The sequence below is a fragment of the Pomacea canaliculata genome, linkage group LG13, assembly GCF_003073045.1.
Source record: "Pomacea canaliculata isolate SZHN2017 linkage group LG13, ASM307304v1, whole genome shotgun sequence".
NCBI classification, from domain to species: Eukaryota; Metazoa; Mollusca; class Gastropoda; order Architaenioglossa; family Ampullariidae; genus Pomacea; species Pomacea canaliculata.
The window spans coordinates 18,084,887-18,112,768 of record NC_037602.1 but is presented as its reverse complement, the minus strand read 5'-3'; the positions used below and the strand labels follow the sequence as shown (position 1 = coordinate 18,112,768).

Sequence of the window (27,882 nt, the reverse complement as noted above, 5' to 3'; positions counted from 1 at the left end):
TGTGACACATTTGGGTCATTTGAAAAACTGTACTTGCATGTCAGTTCACTCTTCAAGAAACAAAATAGATAATGGTATAGGCTTAGACACTACTACTTTAAAAGCTCATTCTTCCACAATTAATATTATAGGTTGCTTGCAAATGAAAGAAATGTTAGCCTGGTCTGCTATCACCAAGCAACATTACACGCATCCATGAATTAGAGTAAATGACTACTGTGCAACGAGGAGAGAAGCCCCTGAATCAGTGGCTATGATGAGAGGGCAGATTATATTCATTAAAACATCCAACATACAGCACACTAACCACCCCTCAACCAATTAAATCATATGTTGAAATAAATAACTTATTTGTAAGAAAAATACACTCATCCTTTCCCAACAAAATCCAAACACACCAGAATTTTCTTTTAACGCTTTACTGCAAGACACAGAGAAGTTTATTTCAAAGGGATGAATCTGGATGAGTGGGTGGCACCAATACCTGGACGACCATGCTTGACTGGCTTGTAGGTGATAGAAAATTCTCCAAGGTAGTGGCCAATCATCTCAGGCTGAGTAAACAGACACAAAGTATTTCTGAGTTGTAATGGCTCATACAGGAGGCAAATGTTGCACAAATAAAAAACACTATGGAAAAAAGTGCACATGAACATATTTTATGCACAATTACAAGAAGCCTGAACCATAAAAACATATTTTGATAACCAAAAACCACATTAATCCGTAACATATTAACACATTTACCCACAATCTAAAATTTTTTTGAAAATATTACTGATACTTTTAACACACACGAGTGAAGCAAATAACTAGACAAGGTAGATTACTTAAATTTACAGCTCAGTAAAAAACTTACCTTGATTTCCACCTGATTGAAGGTTTTACCATTGTAAACACCAACAATGCTGCCAATCATCTCTGGTACAATTATCATGTCACGCAGATGGGTTTTCACCACCTGCAAAAAAAAACAAAACCTGTCACATTTAAACACTGTTACTCTTAATACCAACACAAGCATACAATATTATAATTTAATATTAAAGAAACAAACCAATAAAATATATATTAAGCTCAATACAAGCAAATTGATCATATCCTTCAGTGTTCTCCAGGGAACAGCTTCTTTTTTTCGCTTTTACACTCAGCACTCTTGATCAAAAGGGCTCATGGGCTTCTTTAGACCTCTAGGCATACGCTGGTCTGCACTAAGAAACGATAATCCACGACAAACAGCTCCATTCCACCTGCTCATCTACATATCTCGTGCGACAACTAGTAATCATAATTTTGTATTTCCAAAGATGTGAGTAGACTAATTTTTTGATCTAGATAGATATCTTAATAAGCAAACTAGACACTACTAATTAAACATTTACAATACACCTAGTCATACCAATTGTTAAGAGCAGCCATGAAGATGAATAACAGCAAAACACCCTTGTCATTGGTGTATTCAATGACTACAAACCTGTCCCTGCCCTTGTAAGAGACCAAATGTCTCAGGTAAAATAAACACCTCCTCATGGTGTGGGCATGTGCTTAAAGGTCACAATTAACAGCCAGTTTTAAGGGTCATGTCCTCTAAGAATCAATGTCCCGGGAATAAACAAGACTGCATACAGTTTTCTTGAATGATCTCAAACCAGAAGTGAACTGTCGCTGTATCATGCTTATGACAGATTTGGTATGCCAGACGACTGTTAAAGAATAATGGAACATATTGAATCACTCTTCATTCAATAGCACTGCGTGAGCAAGTGTTGTCGTGCTAAAGAATGATAAACTTCAAATGTAAATTAACAAAACAACAAAAATACTTTATCATGTGTTGTGTTCGACAAACCAAGCCAGGAAAATGTTTGCTAATCCACGGAGACACATGTTCCGTAGAAGACACCCATTTAACAACTAGTATTTGTCTGTGGACAGTCATTGGTTCTGCCGCAGACAAAACCACAAAAATGTCTGCCAATCCACCAAGACATATTCCACAGAGTCATCAACACAAGACTCAGGACAGACCACAAGGAGTTGTTGGTTTTGCCTGAAACATCAGAACTTGCTGTAACTGTAGAAGACGTTTGCTGAGATATAAGTTCTTGCTGTACCAGGAGACGCTGTCTACCTAAAGAGTAAAAGTGCAGCTTAAATTTCCTACGCATGCGCAGACCACGAGGAGCCACTGATTCTACTTGAGACATCAGGTCTCACTACACCTTCCTAGCATGTTTAACAAGTAGAAGGTGACTGCTTCAGCTGACTTCATACAAACACACAGTGTAGACCCTTTCACCAAATCTGACTAGTAATACACCAATAATTCTTGATGTCCTCCTTGTAGTTACTGCACGAACTCTTATCTTAAAAACTAAGCCTATTCGGTAAAGCATGATCTTACTAAATGCAGAACAATCATACAATGAAATACTCAATTTAACTAGATACTGTCACCATTTGTCGCATATAACAAAATATTTTCAAAATATTGCGGTACGTTTTGCATTCATAAATACATGGTTTCTGCGAAAAGAGATGTCCAAGTGTTTCAGCATTCTGTTAAAACAGCGATCATGCCATTGCTGTTAATATCAAATTTAATTCTAACGCTATGTAATGGTCAAATGTTTTGACATGGTTCTACATTTCGATACGAAGGAATTCAAGTACTATATAGTATACTAATCAAGTATTAAATCGTTGCATTTCAAGTAAATAACTTGTACGTAACTTTAGTTAGGGTCATTCGACTATCCTACACTTCTCTTTCTTGAGGAACCACCGTGATTAATGACAGTCATATGAAACAAGCAGCCTACCTGCTCATGTCGAGCAACTGGTCGAGGTCTACACCACGATAGGTGAACTTGCGGAAAGTACGCTTCTTCTTCTTCTCTGCCAAATCTTCGTCCGCCTATAAACAAAATTTAAGTGAGTTAATAAACAATAACAGCAAAATATAAATTTTCCTGTTTCAATAAGTTGTACAAGATGAACACTGAGAAATGGTTAAGAATAATATTTGTCTTAGGACTGCTTCAAAAATGACTAATTAATTTGCCATCGGTGTTCAAATGGATTCTTTTCTGGATCTTACGCAGAGCAAGAGCAATTAAACTTTACAAAAAGCAGAGATGAGGAAAGATTTTAGGAGTGAACCAGAAATCCTCAACTCACCATGGTGTATGTCAACCGGAAAGAGAAAGAATCGCTGTGCGCATGCGCAGTGTTTGCGGAAAACAAGAGCGATAACCTCCTCATGTTAGCTTAGAAGGAAGCAGACGACGCAGTTGAGAGAGGGGAGTACTTGAATGTGCATCATTTATTAACGCCAATAAAACTATAAGTTGAGACCGCCGTTGTATACAGTTATGAATTGATTCCTTTCTTTCTTTCAACAGCGCATAGCATTTTTTAATAGAAAAGGATGAAATGTAATACTGGAAAATTATTTCTTCCATCGCTCCTCTCTCTCAACTTTGCAAACTCTCACATGAGTCTGAAATAGCAATCACAAAAATACAGCGATATCTCAGAAGATAGACTGTGCAAATGATAAAAATCATGATAGTATTTTTTATATCTAATATATTTTGTTTGTTTTTCAAATAGTTTATTCTAGCGTCTGTCGGCGCCCCATCCTCCCCACAACATTATAAGTTTGCCATCGCGCATGTCCAGGAAGTTATTTGGACAGGTGAGAGAACTCGGGCAAAAACTTCACACCTGAGTGCTTACCACCCGAGAATGATGACAACCTAATTGAAATCAACATGCCAGCAATTAAAGGATTGTGGAAAACTGAAAAACGATTGATTTCTTTATAGAAAAGAATCTTTTTATGGCGAATTCATGCAGCAGAATGAAATATTGTCCTTCTGGCCTGGATGAATGAGAAGTTTCCTGTTGATCATCTTTGATGCGCGGGAGTTGGCTAACATTTGGTTGGGAAGCAGACGATATTACTTGATTTACTTGGCATGTCCAAAAGTCGTCTTTCGCGACTGCTGCCTAAGTTTCTCCGAGGGGATAAAAGCAGCAAAAATGTGTCTGCTACCGATTACGTCGACAACAAACTTCCGAAGTGCTTCATCCATTTTCTTGACGATAGCCAGCATCAGCTTCCATTCAAAGTAAATAAGCGTTTATTTTAATCAGAAAATAACCCAGTTCTGTCTTGTAAATAGTCTCTATTTTCAGCATCTAAATTATTGTCGAGAACTGAGATCTCATGCAGATTTTCACTTTAAAGCATATGACAAAATGGTACTTAATGTTAGACATGGCACAAAAATATTGTAATACAAATAATTTGTGGTAACACTCCACAAATATATCAGGGATAAAAACACTTTATTAATAATATATTTATATAAATTTAAAATGCTATTTCTTGAAAAATATTCCAAATTATTCTTTTTAAGAATTTAAACATTTGTTATACTAATAGAATTACAATATCACATTTATTAACACTAACATTTTAATGCTATAATTATATATTCAGGATTGCAAAAAGTGTATGATGAGTTAACTTGTTTACTTGATATGTGATTATAAGTATCTGCATGCAATATGTGTGTGTGTATCTCACATTTTGAAAGCTTAAGTGAAATGATATGCTACCAGATACGTGTGATTTAAGTAAACATACAGCATACAATTATTATGAACTAGCTGTGCTATTTAACGTCTGCTGTTAACTCTTGCAACCATGATTTTATTGCTGTTTATCTGTAGCAAAATAGTTAAACACTTGTATTCTCGATCTCCTTTCCCTGACTTGGCAGCTCATGTTTGGCATCAAATGCATGACATCTTGAGCGAAGCAGTCATGTAACTGCCACTGTCTTCTTTCTCCTCCTCTTTCTGTCTCTCTATCATTGTCATAGGTACAATTTTAAAATATGATATCACATTTGTGTGGTAGATTTATCTCAGAATTTCTTGTGAGTATTTTTTTTATTATTGTTATTCAGGGTTAGTGATGATTTTACAAAACAGAGGAAATAAACATTTTCCAAGGCATTTTAAACTAACCAAACTTAACCATGACTGGACAGATGTTAGGCTTCAAACATTCCTTCCCCTTCCACGTGCGTGCACACACGACAAAAACAAACATGGTGACACTCTATTAATTAGATGGTATACTTCAGTATAAGGGAAATGCAAGTATTGTTGCTGATTGTGATGGCTAGCTAGATGTTTGGTAAGGGAAAGAGAGTATGGAAAAGGTAGGTTGTTTGAGAAAGTGTGTGTATGCCCCCACATGTACTTGCAGACGATTTTTACCTTTTCTCTTTAATAGCTTTTTCCATTTCCTGTATAATAGTAAAAATTATTACCTTTACTGGAATATGAGACAAAATGCACAATGAAAACTGGCTTTTATTAAACTGGCCAATCAAACTGGCTTTCAAAACAATAAATGCCACTGACAAATCAAAATACAGGAGAAATCGGAAAGTTATTGATGTAAAAGTTGTTTCAAAACTATTGAAATTTTCTGAAATGAAAGAAAAATTTCACTGTGTGGTGTTTTTGATCAGTGCAAACTAGGTTTCCCTATGCTTCACAATATAATTATATGTTAATCAAAAATTGAAGAATTGTTTTTTTTCATCCTCCATGTGGCATTTACCTCTATGTTATATGTTTATGTTCCAGCGTGTTTTCAGCACATTTCATATGTATTTTTATGCTTAGTTGTATAACTAATGTTTTGTTATGGCAGGGAAGTTGGAAGGGCTGTCAACTGCTTGAAAAGGTTTATGACATGCTCAATCTGCATGAAAAAGATTATTTCAGCTTACGCTTCATTGACAGCTCAGGACAGACAGTAAGAAACAATACCCCATAAAAATGGGGGAAAGTTTTAACAAAAAGCCAAAAAGAATCTTTTTTAAATAGAAGTTACCTTGAAGAAACAGTAGTTGAAGTTTAGCATAATTTTCACAAAAACAGAAACTATTAGCAGCACCACCAAAACGTATATGGGTAAATTGTAGTTTTCTTCAGTCATTATTGATTTATTTGGGCTACATTTAATTTTATAGCTATGTTAAGTTAAATAGTAGATTATAATTTTTAGGATTTCTCAAGAGCAATCACAAAAATCAGTTCCTCATTTTTTCTTTCTTAAACTTTTCAACTAAATCTGAAAAACTTTGTTTTCTATCATTATTGTGACGTAAATCTCAAGTATTTTGTTGTTTTTGCAGCATTGGTTGGATGGAAATAAGACTCTGTCCTCCCAGTTTAAAGGTAAGGAAAAGATCATAAAGTGTCCATGAAGGGGACAAAGGAACAAATCCAGGTCTTCAAAATAAATGAATGCATTATAATGTTTTATCTTTATTTATTGTATATTTATTATGACATTGAATTGACTACCTTTCTTCACATTTACAGATGCCTGTCTGAATACACTTATGCACTTTTCACTTAATGATTATTTAAAGTTTAAATTCTTCAAATTATTTATACTATAAACTATAGAATTTGTAGCTTAAATGTTTCATTTAGAACATTATGTTTCTACACTTGCATTTCATGCACATTTTTAATCTTGCAGGATGCTTCAATCCTTACAAACTCTACTTTGGGGTAAAGTTTTATGCTGCCGATCCATGCAAATTACGAGAAGAGATTACAAGGTGGGATATATTAGCAATGATATTTAGATGGTTTGATGTTTTATGCTATAGGTATGGGTGTATACATGTATTTTTCACTTAAACTTTCGAGGAACTAAAAGTTAAATGATGAATGGTGATAGGGAAAATTTTCAGTCTTATATTAGCAATAGCTTTATGTATTCAGGGGCATGTTTTATTTTGATTTTGTCCACCAGATTGACACAACTTCCTTAATTAATGTATATTGTCAGGGCTTCTGCTAAGGCTAAATTCTTTGGGGTCCCAGGGACCCCTTCCTCAGATTTCTAAGGGTTCCCAGGCTAACTCTAAGGGGTCCCTTTACAATGTAGAAAAAAATCAACAAATCAACATACTTTGTTTCAACTGCCTTTCAGGCACACAAAGCACTGTATGTCTAGTCAGAAACGGCGAGATTTCTGTGCCATGATTCTGTGCAAGCATCTGTGATGAGCGTATGCTCACTGTACTTGGGGTGCTCACTTTCTTTCCGTTTCTAAGGCAATGAATTTAACCACGATGTCGAAACGACATCTTTGAAATAAGTTAAAAAGCTGCACCTGTGGGTGGAATGGGAGAGGATGTATGAAAGTATGATGCCTCAGATGCCATCATTCAAAAGGAAGTTTCTCGACACGTAACCTGGCAATTAATAAGTTAGTGAGAACTAGAGTTGTAAGAAACATCAACGAGAGGTGGCACTTGCTAAAAGTATCAAAGTTGGGATAAAAAAACCTGGCGCAAGGTAGAAAAGCGAACCTCGGCAAGACGTGACGCCCACAGCTCAGTGACATTCAGTGGAATCTGAATATTACGTAAATCATGAGATGGAGGGGGATCGAAGGTGTTTGAAACTGTACAAATAAATGAAACGAGTTTCAGTTGCAAACTTTATTTAGCAATAAAACGCCTTTCTCAGCCGACTAGTACTTGATGTAGGGTCTAAGAAAAAGTGAGGCGAAACGGCTTCTGAACATACTGTCTTTCCTTACATCTTTCTTTACTCATAAGAGGGGATAATAATATTTAATACTTTCAGTTCATTCTCCTGATGACTGACCTAAGTACACCTTGGTTTGAGTCCAATCTTTGAACTTTTACAAATGGCTAACAATTCACGACTGCAACATAGTGCCCCACTGTGTCTTTCTTCGCTTATCTACCACATTATGCGATCATTCAGTTGTTTTTATGTTTGTGTCATTTGCGCTGTTCTTTCTGCTCCTTTTTAATTCTAGTTTTGTTTGTTTGTGGAGATACAGTCAGTCCTAACCCCGAAGAATGTTCAGATAGAAGTCGTTTCGCATCAACGTCAGACCCTACCGCAAGTACTGGGTGAGGGAGACGATTTATTGCCATGCTAGTCGGCAGTGCCTGTGATGTCCACCGCCTTTTGTCCCGGTGTAGTAATTTTGAAGACGACTGGCCGATGGCAGTCCGCACCTCGTGTACTCCTACCTTCCCTTGCACGGGCGATACCACTCACTACCCCGGTGGGAAGATATCGGCCTTTAATAGAACTCTTCTTGGTAGGGGAAAACAAACTCAATGCAAGGGAAGTTACTCTCGCCTTGCAGCAGACGACAACAATAGGTTGATCTACGACGTCAGACACTACACCTACCCAATTTTGTATCTGTTCTTCGCCCAAATTTGAAGGGGTCCCCTGGGACCCCATTGATGAAAATTGAAGGGGTCCTCAGAACTTTTAATGCGTACTGTACGCAATTTTCTGCGTAATCAGAAGCCCTGATTGTATAATATTAAAAAAAAATAGATACACAAGAAAGTAAAATAACTTGAATTCCTTTGTTAAGAAACAATGGGATGGTAGTAGTTGTGGTGGTGATGATGATGTTTATGGTGGTGGTGATGCAGGTACCTGTTCTTTCTGCAAGTGAAGCAAGATATTCTTCAGGGTAGGCTACCTGTCACATTTGATGAAGCTGCAGAGTTGTGTGCCTATGCTGTGCAATGTAAGTAGATAGCTGTACAGATGAACTACACTTGAATCAATTGGAAATATCTTGATCTCTTAAAGGCTGAACTTTTAGCTCATGGTGAGAAAGAATAGTTCAACCTCAGTGAGGAAGATGAGGATTACACATGTTGTTGGCTACAGATGTGGCCTGACAAGTCCCCTCATCATCTGCCAGGCGAAATCTATTCTTTTCTGCCAGATGATGAAAATTTCGCCTTTACAACTCTTTGGAAAATAGTAATGGTCTTTGTATGTACTAGGTATGTAGTTAATTGGCTTAAAAAATAGATTCAAAGTTTGAAAAACATTGCTAGTGATAGCGTCCCATACTGAGCGTGGGGATGGTAAAGATTGGAAGATTTGCTGTAAAGTCTCATTTCCCGCTTAGTCATCCCCTGAAACATTGAAATATATTAAAAAATATGTGTAATGGCAGTCAGAATTTTTTCTTTTTTGGTGAGCTAAACAATACTTGTTTCTTAGCTGAACTTGGAGATTTTGACCCTCGACATCATACTCCTGGATATGTATCCGAGTTCTGCTTTGTTCCCAACCAGTCTGAAGAGCTGGAACGGAAAATAGCTGCAATTCACCGGCGATTAGGGTAAGATGACCTTAAAAGTGAGCCAGAAGATCTTGTTTATGAATCTGGAGTGTTTTGGACTTTGTGTATGTTGCATCCAACATTGATAGTAAAAATATGAAGGTAAGCATTCTGATAATGCATTGTATATACATGCACACAATTATGTCACCTCTCCTTTTATGTTTTCTTTACTGATTTACGACTAATGCAATAAATGAGTGAGAGAGAAAAACAAAATATATTTCATTGGTAATATGATTCAATTACTTTGTTTCAGGGGCCTTGTACCCATGATGGCAGAATACCGGTTTCTGGACAAAGTGAAATGGTTAGATATGTATGGTGTTGACCTTCATCCTGTTATGGTCAGTTCGCTTGACTCACTCAGTCTTCATTGCTTTGACACCATTACAAATTTCTTGTTAAATTATGCATTTTTTTTAGTATGCTGCAATTTGATTGATAAATTTCTAGCTCTTTCTGAGGTGAAAGGTGCTCCATGAAATTTATGCTTGAGAACTTTAGAGACTAAGGTCAGAGTTTGTGATCACTTTGCAAGAGAGGTCATATAAGAAATACTGATGATGCTCATACTTTGACATTAGTCATTCTAAGAGAAGACAAAAGTTTAAGGTAGTGATTGCGAAGAGTTTGTGAATGCTTGGATTGAGGCCTGGAAGAAAAATGTTTTTTATGGTCTGAAAAATATTTTTGAAACTGAATTGCGCTGTGTCACCTTAACTGGCTGAATATTTTTAGTTGACTATAGTTAATACTTTTCATGATTTCCCCTTTGACATAATGACACATTTTGTTATTGGTTCTGTGTTCAATATTTTTTGTATTTCATTGTAACATATCTGCTCATGCAGGGAGAAGCGAGTGTCGAATATTTCTTGGGTCTCACACCAACAGGTATTGTGGTGTACAAGAATAAAAACAAAGTTGGCAACTATTTCTGGTAATTGTATTTTTTTTAAAAAACTTGTTGGCTAATTAGACTCACAGAGCTGTGTACTCCAGAGTTTTGTGTGTTAGCTTGTATGCTTTTTGGGGTGTAAACTGGTGTGTATATATATATATGAAAGGATATAATTAGTGCTGCATGCTTTTGTCATGAGAGGAGCCTCATAGATAGTCCTAGGTAAACAGAAAACCAGAGTAATAGACAACATGCTAAGAATGTTACTGGCTGGAAAAACAAACATGGTTGGTACAGTTCTGGCAAGCTGCTATACTCTAGATGCATCAGGCATTTCTATTGCCAGCTTCACTGTGACATTTTGACCATATTGACTGACATGTTAATGGAAAGAGTTTGGTGGACTAATAACTGTGCAAAGAATAAATTTTGTTCACTTTTTACAAAGTGAGCATCACACAGAAGGTAAATGATGAATTATATGAAAATCTGTCGAAATAGGTTGCTTTGGGTATTTCTATTTTTCAATATTGTGTTACAGGCCCAGAATCAACAAGGTTACATTCAGAGGAAAGATTTTCATTATCAAAGTTAAAGACAAAAATGTAAGTTTTATATCTATATGTATATACATATTTTTAAAACTATGACGGGTATGTTTAGTTGAACTAGACATAGCCATACCCTCCTTTTCATTAGTTTTTTAAAAATTCTTTCAGTTTTACTTGGTTTAAGTGAAGAGTTATCTTGAGATGTCTTCATTGTGTTCAGAGTTCTTAAGAGTTTATTTTCTGATTTACAATTTTTTTTACCATTTTGAAAGTACGCACGTAATCTCACGATCGCAATATTACGTGCTTTATGTTAAATCTTTATTTACAGTCTTCAGATTAATTGGGATGCCCCTACACTGTAGTAAAGTGGGTTTATGGGTTTTTATTAAATCAATCAGAATATTCCTTGCGAGATAAAAAAAAAAAAGTACTATACCCACTGTTTGGTAAGACTGGGAACCTGCTCATGATTTAACATTAGATTGTAATTGCACTGATTAAAACCATGTTTCATGAACAAAAATGAGCTGTCTTTGTTTGGCATGATATATTGAGTGTAACGTACTCTTGATGTTTAACAAGGCTTTGTCATATGGTTGTGCATCCAGAATATCTATGTAATGAAAGTTCTTAAAAATAATCAAAACTGTCTTCTTTTTTTTCATTGTGTTGTTTGATGAGACAGTACTAGTGGTAATCAGACTAAGACAGTAATTGCATGGAATCCTTTGTTCTATTCTTGCTTTGTGGAGATTTCTCCTCAAGGCTTCATTATGTTCCCTTGCCCTTACCTACTTTCAAAATTAAAATCTATAAATGTCACTTTAAATGAATTTATGGTAAAATTTGGAAGTATTTCTCTTTAGGCAACTTATGCAAAACCATTTAGTTTAAATTGTGGGAAGCGAGAACTTTGCCTTAACAAACTTTTCAGACTATTAAGTATCTCAAAAGGTGTCTCCTTGGACAACTTGTAGGGTACATTCAGCACAGTAAAATAAAAATGATCAGGCAAGATATTTCAGGTATTATCTAAATATTTGACAGTTTCTCATCATAGTAACATGCAGTTAATATAAATATGAAAATTATTTGTGTTCAGAGTGAGCTGTTATATCTTTTTTAATGCTAAACTTTATGTATCTGCTTTAAGAGGAGTAGAAATTTTGGAGGGAGAATTTGCTAGTATTTTTTAAAAGTCTATAACCAAGATACTCTGTTTGCTGTAAGATTGAATATTGTTCTGTCCCTTGTCTTTTTTCTGTAGTCGCTGTCTTGTTATGCTTTTCTTTTGTTTTCAAGAATGAAGAGCATGCATATGCATTTGAACTGCCCCGCAAGGCTGCCTGCAAGTACGTGTGGAAATGTTGTGTGGAGCATCATGCATTCTTTAGGTATTCTTCCCAGCTTTTAAGTCATGTTTGTATATGTACTGCACTTGATGTTCATGCCCTTCACATGTATTCTCCAACACTTGCCCATCCTTTACCTCTCGTTTTAATATCCATCTTTGCAGTTGTAGTCACAGTCTTCCTCATATTTTTATCCTGCTTTTTTATTTTTCACTTACTAAACGCACTATTTGCAGATTTTAACATGTTGATTCTCTTTTACTGATTTTTTAAAATTGTATACAAGAGTGCTGTGTTATGTTCTTATGACATATTTAAGTTTTAAATTATAACAACTAATGACAAAGCTACATTTTACCCACCAGGCTTTTCTTTCTTCAGGGGGAATGCCATATCTTTCTATCAAGAATGCAATTATTTTTTGGATTTCTTACAGTTTTTGGTGTTGTTTGAAATAACATTAGAAGTAAAACCAGATGTCTGCATCCTGGTAAAAAAAGTTGTTATTGAGAGAAGTCTTATTGATTGCAAGTAGTCCTGCCAAGATGAGTTATGTCAGTCTCACCCAACCCTACCAACTCTCTCTCTCTCTTTTTTTGCAGACAAGTGACAAGAAGGCATGCATATTAAGCATGCATTTTATCCCGTTTGATATACCATGTCAATGTCTCTTTCTTCCCTCCCACACTCTCTCTCTCTTATATATATATATAGAGCATATTTTAAGCAGGCACACAGAATAAAAATACATTTTATCCCATTTGACATACCTTGTATACCATGCTTGCAACGGTTTTGTGGCCTGTACATCATGCTTTTAAGCAGAATTCACTGCTTTTATTTTGTTGTAAAAGCATTTTTACTTAGTTCAATAGCATTGCTGTAAATCCCCTGACGTTATTTATGCTATGGCAAAAAAAAAGCCTTTAACTGTAGTTTCAAGTAAATTCTGATGTCATTGATTGTGAAACCCTGTAGACTTCAGACCCACAATTCCTGTTAACATTGGATCAGTGACTAATAATTTCTTAAAGACAACTATGACTAACTGGCTGTGTGTTTCTTTCCTGTCACTTGTTATTCCCTTCACTCTAACTCCTCATCAGACTTAACCAGACACAAGAAAGAAGCTTTAGGCAAGTGCGAATCACTCGATCTTTCTCTGCTAATCATGGAAGGTGAGGTAGCACATTTTTCAAATCCACTTTGTAATTTTATGTTTTTGTACAAAATGAAACTATTCTTGTAATCTGTATGCAGGTTATTATTTGGTGGATAAGGTGAATGTTTGAAAGGCATGAAATAAATGAAATAATTTTAAGGTATAAAGTATCCTTATAGAAAAGAATGCTTGCATGTCAATTGATAGCTGTTCCTTTTTTGCCTCACAGTAAAGTTCTCTTAAAATACTAGTCAGCTTTCTTTTTGTGTGATCAGATTATTAATGGCAAAAATCAGTTTGCTGGCATTCTGTATCTGCTTCATTTGTACTCAAGAGTATTGTAGTTTAGTTATTAATGATGTGTTTTGGTGATGGCATTTCATTGATGTGTATTGATAGTAGAACCTGTATATAGTAGTATCTTCTAGAAAATAATATTAACTGTGGCTTTTTTTTTTTTGTAACAGTTACTTAATTTGACTGGTTTATTAGTAGCATTAGGTAGTCAGTGGTTCTCGAGCTCTAACTTCCTTACTATTATGTGTACATGCATTAATAAATTGTTTGAAATAAGGTGGATGTTTGCATGAGAGGAAGTGTGTGACTGAGAGCTGGAGAGGAAAAGAATATGTGAATGGTATGAAAAATGATGATCAAATGTTTTTTATTACTCTTATGGGCTTCGTGAAGTGGGACAATAGCTAAAGTCTGGGATGAATAATAAAAAAAAGTGCTGTGTTGTTAAAAGGAAAGTATGAAACAAGTGTCACCGTAGTTTTTTCTGCACTTTAGCAACGAAGAAAACAGGTTGCCATCTACTTTACATCTTGCAGTTTTCCTCCAGTGCAGTGACCCTTTTTGTCTTGTTCTAGACTTCAGTCTTTGTCCTGTTTCAAACATGAAGCCTCGTGTGTTAGAAGCTAATAAAGATTTGGCTTGTTTATTTCTTTTATGCAGCTGACTTGCACTTACAAACTAACTTCTTTTGCAGTATTTGATGAATAAATTTTCTTTGTATATAGTGGGAGAACTCAGCGACAGGCATTCAGTGATAATCTGTCACGTCAGTCATCTGCTGTTGTGCGTCTGCCTAGCAGGCGGCAGCCACGTCGAGTGAGTTCTGACTCGCGTCTCAATGGTGAGGATGTTTTAATATCCCTCTTTAGAAAAATGTTTGTACTGCAAGATTGGCAGTAATGCTGAGCATAATATCACTCTTTGTAAATAAGATGGTCAAGTCAAGTTGTGCACAGGGACCAGTGATAGACAAGACATGAGACATTAGTTTATCACTTGTAATCTTCTCTTTGACATAGTAGCTTTCTTGAGGGGAAGCAGAAATCCGAGTGGTTAGTGCTGGTGTCCAAACTGAAAGGCATGCTGGTTTTATATCCGAGTAGCACAGCAAACTTCCCCCAGTTGACCCAGCTGGCAGGAATGGGTACCTGACGCCATAGAGGGTTGGGGAAAGTAAGGCATCAAGGGAGAAGAGATGGGCACTGCCCTCATGTAAAAGCTGACCCCAGTAAAAGTGAGGTTTCTAACACCTCACCTCCAAACAACCTGAAAGAGTTAGGGTCGACCTTTACCTTACCTTATTTCTTATCCTAAAAGATTTATATAATATTGTGTTTACAGCACATGGCCAGTATGAAAGCCAGTATCACAAGGATTCAGGAATGGTTACCATGGTAATAAGACCAGAGCCTGTACGAGGGTGAGAATTTATTCCTCCATTGATTCCTTTCAGATTACAATTAAAAATTTTCGTGATTCATGAGAAGTATCTGTTGTGTTAATAAAAATGGTTAAGTGCAGGGCTGTTTCATAATGTGCATTAATTATTTGAAAAGAATAACTACCTAATAAAATAACCTAATTTAGAAATGAGTGTGTCCTTTACTAGTTTGTATGTCAGTTTTAACATAAAGTGTTCTACTGTGATGTCATACTCATGACTCTTTTCAGTCCACGGCATCGGTCACTACCAGAACTACAGGGGCACGAATCACCACGCAGCACGAAGTCTGCTCCTTGGGAGGGCAAATTAGATTAGTGAGGTTTTTTATTTTTTTATTCTGTTTTTTTTTTTTTTTTTTGGTTATTGTAGAAATTAAAAGCCTAGCTGGCTTATTGGAAACCAATGTAAAAGAGCTTTTCTTTATGACCAAAAATTAAGCAATGTTGTGTTTTAAATTGGATATGATCACTCTCCATCTCTCCTCAAAAAGTCTACCCAAGAATAATTGTATTTTAAAAAGACTAGGCAGAGGTATGTACAAGATACTATGCCCTGAAGTCTGAATGAATAGTCCTCTTCTTGTCTTAAAATACATGCTAACATACATCTTGATACATCAAAATAGGTCTAAAATGTGATGTCACAAATGTCCACCTATGATTCTATAGCTCCCATCCATTGCTATAAGTCTGCCTATGTACAGGCATGATATCAGGGTTTTAAATCTCTGTGCATAGCATTTCAAGATCTCAAAATCTCAGCAAAAAGCCCTGTAAAATTCACAAGACATGAAGTGTCAAACATTGTGCACAGAAAGGTCATCAAATGTGTAAATAGGTACATAATGCCTTGCTGAAAGTGTTTTAATGAAACATATGGCAGACTGACATATTTTGTTGTCACAGATGTTGATATTTTGAGGCTTTTGTTTTACAAACGGGAGGGTTTATTCAGTCAGATTTGAGGAATTTAATGCATGTAGCCTATGCACTTTTTAAAATGCTGATTGTAAGGTTTTTAGAGGAGATATTGAAAGAATTAGAGTGGGTAACAAGATAATGTGTTCATTGGTTTTATTCTTTATTTCAGTGGACTTTACACAGGTGGCAGAGAATCTCCATTGTCAGCCCCCAGTGACAGAATGAATCAACAAAGGAATCGGGGAGTATCAGGAAGCGACAGTGAGAGTGGCATCAGCCAGAGAAGGAAGTGAGTAGAGTTTATCATCGCACAAAAGATGGCTTAGTGCTTGACCTTGTTGGTAAAGGTAACTTCCATCCTCAACTTTAGCTGTACTGTTTGACAAGAAGATGGTCAGCTGCGAGAGATACCATAGATTCTGTATCAGGCTTTGACTTTACTTAATGTCATTTTTTCAATAGGGTAGTGCCCATTGTCGTACTGCCACATTTCTCTGTATGTCAGATACTCAATCCTTCAATAGCTTAATGGGTGATGTTACACTACACCACACTGGTATAGTGCACATGACTCCAGCCTCTGAATCCATACTATAAACTACTCAGCTGTTTCTCATGTACACACATGGTTGGGTTTAGTGGTAAAATTTTGATGAGTGTGTAGTTTTTCTAAGGTGACCAGACGTCCCGCATTTGGCGGGACAGTCCCGCTTTTTAACCTCGTGTCCGGCCTGAATATCGGGCGGGACGCCCAATGTCCCCTTTCTGGCTTTCTGCAAGTCCATCAAATGTGTTGTCTTAAAAAACATTTTTCGGCGTTTTTTGACGGTGACGACAACATCATCGGCACGTGTCCCGCTTTCGCCCCCGAAACGTCTGGTCACCTTAGTTTTTCCAACCAGCAGATTGTACTTTAATTAAATCATTTGTATTTTCAGATACTTTCCTAATCGTCGTGGGTCAGACAATGACAGTGATGCATCTATGAGCCGAAGACGAAGGTAAATACTGATTTTCTTTTTAAGGAAAATGCATATATCTTCTTGGTTCCTGTAGACTGCAAGTCATTTTTACATGTATTGTCAAGCAAAGCATAAAGTGTCAACCTATTTTTTTTTCTGCAGGCGAGAAATTGACAGTGACAGTGGGTCAGATGTCTCATCCCGCTACCATACAACTCGTAGTAACAATGAAAAGTCAACCAAGACATCTTTTCCAGTGTAAAGTATAATTTTTGCAAAATTGATTTTTAAAAAAATGCTATGTAGTGCACCAAATTAAATGATTAATGTGTATACCTTGTTTCATAAATGTAAATTGGGGTATTTGTGTCTTTCTCACTTCTTTTTCGTTTAATCTGAGTGCCATGGTCTTTTTTTCACTGAAACTTGGTTCCTCTGCAGATTGTACCCATTCCATGACAAGGACAGTAAGCAAAATGGGTAAGTTATTCAACCATGTCCATTATTGCAAACAACTGATAAGTTGGCTGCATATATAATCCACAACTTTAATTTTTTTGTATTTTTCGTTAAAACAGTTCCATGGCTAATTTTTGTAATGAACAGTTAAGTAAATTGAGAGGAAAAATACAGTCTGCATGTGCTGATGAGAATAATGTTGATTCTTATGTTTAATGATAGGTCAAAATCCAGTAATTTGACAAGTAACTTAAAAATTATGCATTTATGTTTTCTAGATCTGTTCCGTCTCTACATTCTGCCCCTGCTGGAGAGACAAGACAAAGGCGAAGAAGACGGTATTGCTCATTTGTTTACCTCCCCTGAAACTGCTCTATTTACCTCCCCTTAAAATGATTCCCTTGCACGTTAGTGATTTGGTTCTTTCGTTTCTTCTTCATACTGTACCAGATGACTATGTGGAAATTACCCTCTAGCTACCTCAAAGTCAGTCAAACAACCACAGAACGGTAGGACATGAATTCAATTCAGCCCCCTCCCATCCCCACCTGCCACACCAGTTTTTTGCCAGGCTACAGGCTGGTAAGATGTGTTTAGCTACTTCATTTCTGCAGTCAATTTGCCTTTGTAGTTTGCCTATCCGGATCCTCCCATGTCTACGCCTGTTATTCTTTCTAGAAGATGCTGCAAGTCAGTGGGTGCTGGCTACAAATATCACTGCCCTTGATGGGACAACTCTTTTGTAGGTTTACATCGACATCTAGGTGTTTGCTGATGGTGGTGATACAAATTGGCGAGAGAAGGTGGTTTCTCTACAGAGGCAGGGAAACACTATCCCCCACATTGCCGCTGGGCAGCCTGGTAATTATGCACCTGTTAAGCCATAGAACATAGAATACCTTTTTTCAGTGATGATGGCTTTCTGGCTTGAGTTTCAGAGATTTCAACACAATCAGTTGTGGCATGGTTCTAGGGAAAAAAGACAGTTATTATGCTGCCTACTGACTGTTTCAACAGTGACTTCTTTTGTGATGCTAGAGTGCATGAAGTAGTGCAGGTGCCACTAGCTTAAACTGTTAGAGGAAGGTAGCCCTGAAAGTTATCATTCAGGGGATAGGAAGGCATGTTATTTGATATCCCCCATGTTCTGCCTGTGGAACCTGGCATCTCTTCTGATGCTGGTGGAAGGATTGGCGTTCGCTCAGCAGCACTGCATGAGGCAGGTGATACGGCCTGCTCGGCCAGCCCGAAGGCAGCTTTCATTGGTGCAGTTAAGGGGGCTTCACAGCCTACAGCCCTGCTGAACTTGGGGTGTGCTAATTTGTTTCATCTAATGTATCACTAGGTTGGTGCCAGGGTGGGCTGTCACTGCCTTCACCTGTTAGTCTCCACAGTCATGTCATCTGGTACAGTACCAAGAAGAAATACCATTTTTGGTGGTAAAATTTCTTTCTTCAAGCACTTACCAGATGACATGACAGCTAGCTCCCTCCTGCCTCCCTGCAGTTGGTTCCAGACTAAGCCCAGGTGAAAAACTGGAGTTGAGTGCACACTGGCATGACAACTGGGGATGGGAAGGGGCTGAACTGATGAAATGATAGGAACAGTTTGAATAACATTGTCCACATCTGTTCCAAGATAATTGGCATTAAACAGAGGGACTTGACTTCCATCTGTGATCAACAATTAGACAAGCTTCCCGCATTCTGTCCATACCTGAACATGTGCTAGCAGGAGAATTTGTTTTATTAAGCTCAGGTAAACGCTATGCCATGCCAGTATGCAAAAGCAATAGGCATCTGAAATCTTTTGTGCCATCCGCAGTCCAGCTACTCAATCACAGATGAACTACCAGCGTGTGTGTGTGTGTGATGGTAGGTGTGCATGTGTGTGTGTGTTTTTGTTTTTTTTTTGTTTTTGTTTTTTTTTCCCCCATATAAATATACTTTGGAAACAGGGCACAGCTCCCATTCAAATTTGCCGTTGGAATTAATAAAGTCGATTGTTATTGTTATTGTTATGAATTCATGTCCTACTGTTTGTGGTCGTTCGACCAGAACAGGTTTGGACAGCTGGATTTGAGGTAGAGGGTAATCTGCACATAGTCATGCCATCAAAGAAAGAAAATAGTATATTTACTCTAAGATAGAGTACATCTGAAGATATCTTCAGAAGATATGATCGTAGTTTAGATTGGTCAAGCTGAATAGAACTGAACATTGTTTAGGCCTTGGATTAGTTTATTTTGATGAAAAACCCATTGACCACTGGAATATATAATTGTGCAAAGGAAATTTGTCACTGCCACTGATTAAGCTATATACATGATGAAAGATCACTCAAGCAAGCTGTTCTGTTTTCTCCCCATCCATAAATATCTTTTATGGCTGTAAAAGTGTTATCTGTTTGCTGACGCTTGCGTTCCTTTGTGGTATGATTAACTGTCAGCTTGTATTCTTTCATTCACAGAGCATTGAGTTCACTTCTACATGAGGCAAATGGACTGTACAAATCAGTTATTATTATTAGAGCTTATAAATTTATGCATTTGTAGCAGCTGGTGATATAATTCTTTCATTTGTTGTCTGGATTCTTTTATGTAGACGAAGCAAGTCACCAGGCAAAAAACCTCCAGAGGAATTAAGGCGTCATTTTGAGTGAGTAATGCTGAAGACTGCATTTCTCTTGATAAGTAATCTCTGCCTTTAAGGGGAGTTTGAGCTGAGCAAAGATTTTTGGCATAATTGCATCGAGGTTCTTTTATAATGGAATAAAAAGGTACATTTTTGTTACGAGATGAACAGCCTAGTTCTAAGTATTAGAAGTGCATTTAAGTTTTGGTTGCTTGCACTGTTTTCCAGATATGATTTAAAAGATACAGAAGGCATGTCACAAGAGCAGTTGCGAGAAATTCCGTTTGTGAATGTGGAGTAAGTATTGCACATTGTATGGACTGGTGCATTCTCTTGCCTTTTATACCATCATGAACTATTTTGTAAGCAGAACTTGTTTTAATGTCTTTCGTTTGTTCTGTGTAACATTACATTAATTAGTTTAATTAATAATATGAGAAATTCAGAGAAAGTGGGTGGTTGCAAGAAAACTAGCAGAAGTGAATTTTGTCAGTTACCTAGTAATTCTTCTGAAACATATGTTGTGAATTTCTTTTTCATGATACCTAATTTTTCCATTCTCTGTTGATGGTGTTTATATGATGTCATTCAACAGGACCAAGTCCAGTTTTTTCAAGCTAAAATACTCTCCGAAACTAAGGCAGAAAGTGAAGGCTTCAAAGCAAAAGAATGCTGAGTAGGTCAAAGTGTAAACATGAAAATTCATTCCTTTAAATGTACTCCATAAAGCAAATATAAAATGAGATTTTGATGCCTATCGAAAAATGAAATGGGTATGTTTTTGTATGTGTTATATATTTTAAATGTAATAAGATATTTCGTTGGAAGTAGGCTGTCAAAGATTTTGACAATTATTCTGAATACCTTAAATATTTCTTTTAGCTTTTGTTTCTTTTTCTTTAGAAGTCAAAGAATAAGAAGAAATAATAAAATTGTTCTTGAATTATTAGGTACCTTTTGGGCATCTATAAGGAAAGTTTCCTCTTGATAAATTATGTTTGCTTTGCTTGTTGGTATTATTTACAGGGGGCTTGATCAAAACAGAAATGAAATTCTTCACAGGCAGACTTCAGCACCTAGCACAGATGCTTGTGACAAAAGCTCAGTCAGGCAGTAAGTGACGTGTTTTTTCATGCATGCATACATGTGTATGTAGACCTATGCTTTGTTTTAAGTTTTGGTTCACATGAGACATAACGAGGATTTCACTGTTTTGCATCACATAAATGATGAATACCACATTGTGTAATGCAGAATTCTGACACTAGGCAGAGAGTGTGGTAAAATGTTTTGTAGCACTTAAATTTAGCTTCAACGCTAAATCCTGTGCATTGTTTTACATCTCCTCAACTGTTAAAACAAGATGAAGTTTTATGCTGTCTAAGGTCTCAGCATACAGACACAGATGCTGGTGATGGCTTGGGCAACAGACAGCAATGGGGGCAGAGCACAGTATGGTAAGCTAGACCATACTATCATTAGCTAGAACTCATCATGATAAGATGGAACACAATACATTAAGACTAAACACATGGTAAGCTAGAACATAACATGGTAAGATGGAACACAGTATGTTAAGATTGAACACATGGTACATTAGAATATGGTAAGATGATTTCTGGATGTAGAGTGTTACTTCTTAGTTGAGCACTGCTATGAATCTATTGCGCTATTGCTTAGAAAAGCTTCTTTTAGCCATTCTGTGAAGCTTGTTAGATAGTTTTATGTTGATTTTACAGCCTCATACTTCTCGCAGTTTGTAATGTTTATTATAGAAAGTACTCATGTATGCCAAAACCTTGAAAGGAAAGATAAAGATTTCAAATTTATTAGGTGTTAACACACATTTAATATAGATATATTATTCATCAATCTGCCATCTCTTTTATATATATTTTGTTTTGCTAAGAAAGGTTAGTGCATGCTTGAGAAAGCACGATGTTATCTTGCTGATTCTAACTCACAAGGGATGGTGTTCTTTTGTTTCAATGCTGCACCTGAGTGTTGAAATATATTACTATGTATATATATTGCTATAATTTTTATCTTTGATATATATTTTCTATTTGAATGATCAATAGTATGCTCTTTATTACTAATGAATCATGAGTCACATGTGGCATGTGCTTTGTTATGTCTAACTGATTTTATGATTTATTGAGAATTCTTTCACAAATATCTGTAATGTGTAAATTTGTTTTGCACTAAAATAATTTTGTAAGTTGTTGCACAACAATCTCAGGAGGTTGTAATACTTATAAATATTGTATATTTTTTAGTTGCCCAAAGATAGGTAGGGACTGTTGCTATGATTTAAAATTCAGGTTTATGGGGAGATCATAAGCTTTTTTTTAGTGGCCATTCCTGAAAAAGTAAATTACATCGTCAATGATAATCACTAATTGTTATGATAATGAGTCACCTGTGACAGTGTTACCTGTAAGAAGCTGCAAAAACTTCTAGTACTGAAAATGTATAATCACTTTTATTTTCTGAAGGTAAAGTTACTGGTTCCTGTGACTGTACACAGTGTACCTATGTTTCTTTTCATCTTCATCTTCAGGTGGGACGCAGCAGGTCTTTCACAAGACGACCATATTCCTACCACCAGTCACAGTCTCATACCTTACCTAACCATATTTCTTCCTCATCAACTCTAGCAGCAACACATCATGGAAATTCTCACATACCAGAAGAAAAAACACATGATTTTATCACCTCTGAAAAACATCACTTATACAATACCTCACTTGCAGATTCTGAATATCAAATCTCCAAGTCCTCTCCTTACCACTCACCTAATCAAAACTCTGAGCTTAGGTACCCATCATCTAGACCAAAGTACTCAGCTTCCGTCTCTTCGTACCAGTCTCATCGCTCCTATCATCGTGATCGTTCCAGTCTCTTTCATCCTACCCATTCGCAAGTATGCTGCAGATACATCTCTTAACATTGTGTATCCTATTGCTCATTCTTATACTATGCTAATATTATAGCATTTGCTCCTTTTTGTTTATTCATTTATTTTATGAAAACTACTTCCTTAAAATTTATGTGTGCCTTTTGTGCAGCTTATTTTTTTGCTACTTGCAGTGTTTAAACTTCTTCTTTACTATATATTGGATTTACTTCATTCAGTGCTTCAAGAGTGAGAAAGATTTAGCATGGAATGCTCTAATGTGGTTGAAATGTAAATGCTATTTTTGAAAGAATATTTATTGATGTGTAGTTTATGGTATTTAAGTTTCACTTTCTCTGATCATTTACTTATATTTCATAAATATTACTTTCTTGGCCTGAGCTGTTCCTTATGAAACATCTGTATTTCATGTCTTAAAACCCCAAGAATACAACATGTAAAGATAAGTTTTAAAGAAAGGCTTGTGCGTGTATGTGAATTGATAAAACTATAAGTGAATGGACACTAGTGGTACACCTAACTTTTGATGTCTACTTGAAATCCTATCCCTATCCAAATCCTATCGTTTGATGGTAAGTAGTGATGTAGAGAAGCATGTACAAATTCACAATTTTTCTTCATAAAACTAGACTATTATAAATGTAGAATAAAGATTATATATATTATTATAATTACTACTGTCATTAGTTACCAAATGCAACAGCTAGATGTTAATCAAAAATGAGAAAAATAGCAGGTAGAATTCATACATAGTTCCAGTTTTTATGTGTGTGCACAGTGGGGGTGGGGGAAGAGGGATACTACTATAAGTAACTGCTGATTTAATCCATTACCTTTGGCCCAAGAGAGAGAAAGATTATGTCAGAAATTAGATTATCTAATCCACTGTCTCCAGAGCTTAAGGGAGAGAGAAAGATCCAGGTTTAAATTAATGTTCCTTCCAACTCCAGAATGCATATGAGAGTGACAACAATGTGGTGCTGAGATCAAGACACCACCAACATAATACAAGGACCAGAAATACTTACGAGCCTGTCAGCCAGTCACAATCTCGACCTAAGAGAGAAGGTGACTTCGAAGGAAGCCAGCGTTACTCACCATCCAGGCAGGAAGGAGGGTCAAGGTCATTTAATCCACTTGCTCAAGACCCCACTACAGCATTAGACAGTTATGGAAAGGAACCACACAGGTAATTTCAGTTGTATTTTTGCATCTGTAACATGCTTATTTGAACCTGTAAAATAAAAGCCACAATTTTCTTGTACTTCAACTGTGTGCAGATAGGTTTTCAGTTTTGTAGCACTTTTTATAGTAATTGTACGTGTTAGTAACTTGTTCTTTTTTTTTTCATTATTTCACCAGTTTATTTTCATTTGTGTGCAGGAGAAACGTGACACCATCCCGAACAGACCACTCCATAACCCAGTCACAACCTTATGATATGACTGTGACATCATCTTACATTCGAGATAGTAGTTTTAATAGTTACCCCCATCCCCACTCTCAGCAACGCCATGGTCAGCAGTCATCACAAGCAGTGCAGCGAGAAGCTGCTAGTCCTACATCAAGCTCTGTTTATGGTGCACATACTTTGCCTGGTGAAAGATACAGTTACACATCCAGTTCTTATACTCAAGTTCAACGATCAAGACCACATGGTCTGGAAAGCAATCAGGTTCAAAATTGTTTGATGATAACAGATCTACAACTGTCTCACCCTTACCAAGTGGATCAGAAGCCTCAAGATACCCTTCCTCAAGACTCATCACTCAGCAGCAAGGGACAGAAAATCCATCGAGGTATTGCAATAACTTTGTGTAACTTATCACACAGAAATAAGCAGTGATGGAAATACATGTTGGTATTGTATGAAAGGCATGTAAGGAATGAAGTATTAGTTAAATGCAGCTATTTTCTCTGATCAAGATGTAAGTAGAAAGTTTCTAGTCAAAGATAGTGTCCTTTAATGGTGAAAGTTTTTAGAATTTTTCCATTAGTGGAAGAATTTATTCTCAGACTGCCATCATGCTGCACTATTAACTCATCCTTTTTATTTGATTCTTGTGACTTCATTCCCACCTCACAGTATGTGGTGTCATAGATATATGTTGCAGCAGTACTTGAAAGAATGTGGGGTATTCTGATAAACTGGGTACAAAAGCTATTGGTGTAACTTCTTCATTACCTATCAGTAATGCTTGACAGGCAAGTTTATTTTCAGGGAAGAAAACTTCTGCCTTTGAAGCCAGCCTTTTTGGTAAATATGCATGTTTGCCACAGGTATCGCCACGAACCACAATCTCGATATCAGTCACCACAGCAACAGCCAATGTCTACACCACCTAGATACCAGAGTACACCCCCAAGATATGGCACACCCCCACAGAACTTGGGCACAATAGATCAGTACTCAGACTCATCAAAATACCAGAGTACACCCCCACGATCACAGAAAGACCCTAATTCATCATACAGCTATTTTTCACCACATTCCAGGGAGCAGGTTTGTTTATGCACAACAGTACTGATGATCTTTTTGTAAATATTTCTTTCTTGAACTAAATTATTAAATTTTTTCCTGTGGTAGCTTCATCTTTGCAGTTTAGTGGCATAATATTAAGTTTTGTTTGGCACTCTAACCAAAAGTAGGTTAGTGTAGGATGGACTAACACATGGGTACATGGCTCTGTTTATGCTTGTACTTGATCTTGTGTGCATTTTTCTGTTAATCAAGGCAATAAATGTGACGCTATTGATGTACATGTAGCAATGATACAATGATCTCGAGTTTTGTGTTTTGTCAGCAGGCAGAAAGGAGAACTGGACACAACTCTGCAGGGTCAGGCAAGAATAACAGCAGGTCTTCATACCCATCGCCATCAGTTGTTGCCTCTGATCGTCCAGGCAGCCGCACTACAGGTGGTAGTAGCATGAGGTCAGATGTGGCGTTTCAGCTGCTGAAATCACCTGGCTATAACCCTAATCTTTGCACTGAACTGTGAAGGCAAGTGTAGTATTAGCCACACTTATTAAATGTGCAAGAGACATATCTATGACAGTATCGTAAAAGCAGAATGAAGCACATGTAGCATACAACATTAAAGGCATCCAATTGATTTAGCAGATAAGCATTGCTTTGAATCTTGAGGGTACGATTGTATGAAAGATGTGGATGAGTATGTTTGCTAAAAACTGAAGATGAAGCAGTGAACCTGAACTTCTTTGTTAATGATTGCTAACAACATGATTTGTCAATTGCTTGAAAAAATGTGTATTTTTTTCCAGTTTTAGCATTTTTAAGGTGTGAATAAATGTTTTTGGCCTCATGAAAGATTTTATGGAGCAAGCACAGTTGTGTAAAAGACCTGTTTAAATAGTTAAGTATTTGCAGCAATGTCCGGCACACTTGTATGTAAAGCTCTTTTAAAATGTTTTCCTTTTACTGATTAAGGCTGCAAATACCGTAAAGGTTTTTGCACTTTACTAAGTAAGAAAACAGGAGAAAAAGTATTGTGATAAATCTTTTTAAAAAAATACATAATGATTATCTTTTAGTGTAAAAAAAATGCAGTAAATATTTTTGTGACATATAGAATTGTGATGCTGTGTTTATATTGTTTTTTAATTTTTTGTTCTTTGGATCCAAATTTATCAAGTAATGAGATGTTTTTACAGTACAGCTTTATGAGCTGGTTGTGCAAAGATGTGCTGTGTGTGTAGGAGCTCAAAAACAGTGCAGGATAACCACTTATTTTGCTGCTATGATTAGGACATTTGCAAACCTTTTTTTCCACAAATTGTTAAATCCATTTGCTAAAATTTTCTTGGATGTTTTGGTGCAGCTTGATAAGATAATGAGATATAAAGCAAGCTGTTTTTATACTTTAACTTTTTTTAAGCTTAAAATATTTAACTGAAGGTTTAGATAATCCAAGAAGGGTAATTAATAGGCCAAAGGAACTGACAGCAACATAAATGTTGTGGATTTTTGTTTGCTTTACAGGGGAATCTGGAAGTATTTACAGATTTAAAACCTGATATAGAGGAGCTGAATTATTTATTTAAGGTATCAACTACTGTTCATCTATTTTCACGCATCCCATTTAAGTCTAGAAAAAATGTACAACTACAATAATTTTTTTTTTAAATCTGTCTTTTGAAGGTTTAGCATAGAAGTTAACTTCCTTGTCTTACTAAATTAAGAACTAGCCCATTGTAATTTTTTAGCTAATAATGATTAAGGTAACTATTACTTTGTATCAAATGTTTTAAGACTTTGCAAAGCATAAGTCTAGTTTTCGGGGATTGTCCTAGCACATTAGAGCAAATAACAAATTTAACCATGCAAGAATACTTCATGCTTAGGATTCTCTTATGCATACAGTTACTTCAAAATAGTGAGATTCAGTCAGAGGGAACAAAAATTTGAAATAACCCAAATAGACCATTACTCCAGATCTTTTCAGGGAAATGTTTTTATGCCTCTAAAGAAGCAAAAAAGTGTTGATGAATGGAAAACAAAGCTATTTGTGTGTGTGTGATATCACATGAAGGAAAAATGTTTTTGTCTCCTTGAGGTGACACCCATCCTTACATGACCTCCTGCCTCTCTTTAGTGTTCTTACTTTTGATATTTGAGTATTAGGTGCAAATTTTGTAATACATTGGACCACAGCTGATTTTCTTCTTGTAAAGTTCAAGTATCTTTAGTTTCTTTCTGTTGAGTACAGATCTGCTGTTCTGCAGTTTCTCGCAAAGCTCAGTTTACAGAAAGTATTTATTTTGCATCTGTGTGTATTTTTCCCCATGGCACACATCTATAAGGTTGAATTTTTGTTCATAAGCTTTTTCTTATTTGCTACAAACCATTTTCAGCATTTTTTTTTTTTTTTAAAGTATAATTCTGAAGATCAGTGAAAATTTGATGAGCATGATGGATGAAGAAAACTCCTCTTTGGATGCTGGTGGAATGTTTATCTGAAAAGAATTCACAAAAACGGATGCGAGAGCTAGAAACAAATTGAACTA

General features: G+C 36.3%; 2 protein-coding genes across 6 annotated transcripts; one reads left to right on the top strand and one right to left on the bottom strand.

Moving 5' to 3' along the window:
• Positions 1 to 403: 403 nt before the first annotated feature.
• LOC112554502 (40S ribosomal protein S15-like) lies at positions 404 to 3,985 on the bottom strand. The gene is made up of 6 exons (XM_025222286.1): positions 3,979 to 3,985; positions 3,742 to 3,761; positions 3,181 to 3,256; positions 2,823 to 2,917; positions 860 to 961; positions 404 to 554 (listed from the first exon to the last, which is right to left on the bottom strand). Exons 1-6 carry the CDS (start codon positions 3,983 to 3,985, stop codon positions 441 to 443), a joined length of 414 nt encoding a protein of 137 aa, XP_025078071.1. The 3' UTR covers positions 404 to 440.
• LOC112553537 (band 4.1-like protein 4) lies at positions 3,277 to 27,882 on the top strand. 5 transcript variants are annotated; one of them, XM_025220814.1, is made up of 30 exons: positions 3,304 to 3,371; positions 3,616 to 4,136; positions 5,741 to 5,845; positions 6,228 to 6,270; positions 6,581 to 6,662; positions 8,541 to 8,638; positions 9,127 to 9,247; positions 9,507 to 9,594; positions 10,102 to 10,190; positions 10,693 to 10,756; positions 12,008 to 12,099; positions 13,164 to 13,235; positions 14,242 to 14,357; positions 14,858 to 14,936; positions 15,188 to 15,274; positions 16,050 to 16,169; positions 16,819 to 16,881; positions 17,005 to 17,100; positions 17,284 to 17,322; positions 17,580 to 17,639; positions 19,905 to 19,958; positions 20,163 to 20,231; positions 20,530 to 20,610; positions 20,961 to 21,047; positions 21,320 to 21,391; positions 22,498 to 22,860; positions 23,805 to 24,043; positions 24,238 to 24,653; positions 25,135 to 25,357; positions 25,659 to 27,882. In XM_025220814.1, the coding sequence occupies exons 2-26, from the start codon at positions 3,984 to 3,986 to the stop codon at positions 22,592 to 22,594; spliced, it is 2,127 nt and encodes a 708-aa protein (XP_025076599.1). In that variant the 5' UTR covers positions 3,304 to 3,371; positions 3,616 to 3,983; the 3' UTR covers positions 22,595 to 22,860; positions 23,805 to 24,043; positions 24,238 to 24,653; positions 25,135 to 25,357; positions 25,659 to 27,882. The 5 variants fall into 5 exon arrangements, with proteins under 5 accessions (XP_025076600.1, XP_025076598.1, XP_025076601.1 ...); XM_025220815.1 differs by having other exon boundaries at positions 3,277 to 4,136; positions 25,662 to 27,882; XM_025220813.1 differs by having other exon boundaries at positions 3,277 to 4,136.

Bases quoted from the DNA above. Each gene is read 5' to 3' on its own strand.
- LOC112553537 (XM_025220815.1), top strand. From the start codon at position 3,984: ATGTCCAAAAGTCGTCTTTCGCGACTGCTGCCTAAGTTTCTCCGAGGG. The intron at 12,100-13,163 runs GTATTCTTCCCA...ACTCCTCATCAG, and splicing joins GAGCATCATGCATTCTTTAG to ACTTAACCAGACACAAGAAA. The intron at 17,323-17,579 runs GTAAGTTATTCA...TATGTTTTCTAG, and splicing joins AAGGACAGTAAGCAAAATGG to ATCTGTTCCGTCTCTACATT.
- LOC112554502 (XM_025222286.1), bottom strand. The intron at 3,257-3,741 runs GTAAGCACTCAG...TAACATGAGGAG, and splicing joins GTTGTCATCATTCTCGGGTG to GTTATCGCTCTTGTTTTCCG. The intron at 962-2,822 runs GTAGGCTGCTTG...TTTTTTTTGCAG, and splicing joins CAGTTGCTCGACATGAGCAG to GTGGTGAAAACCCATCTGCG.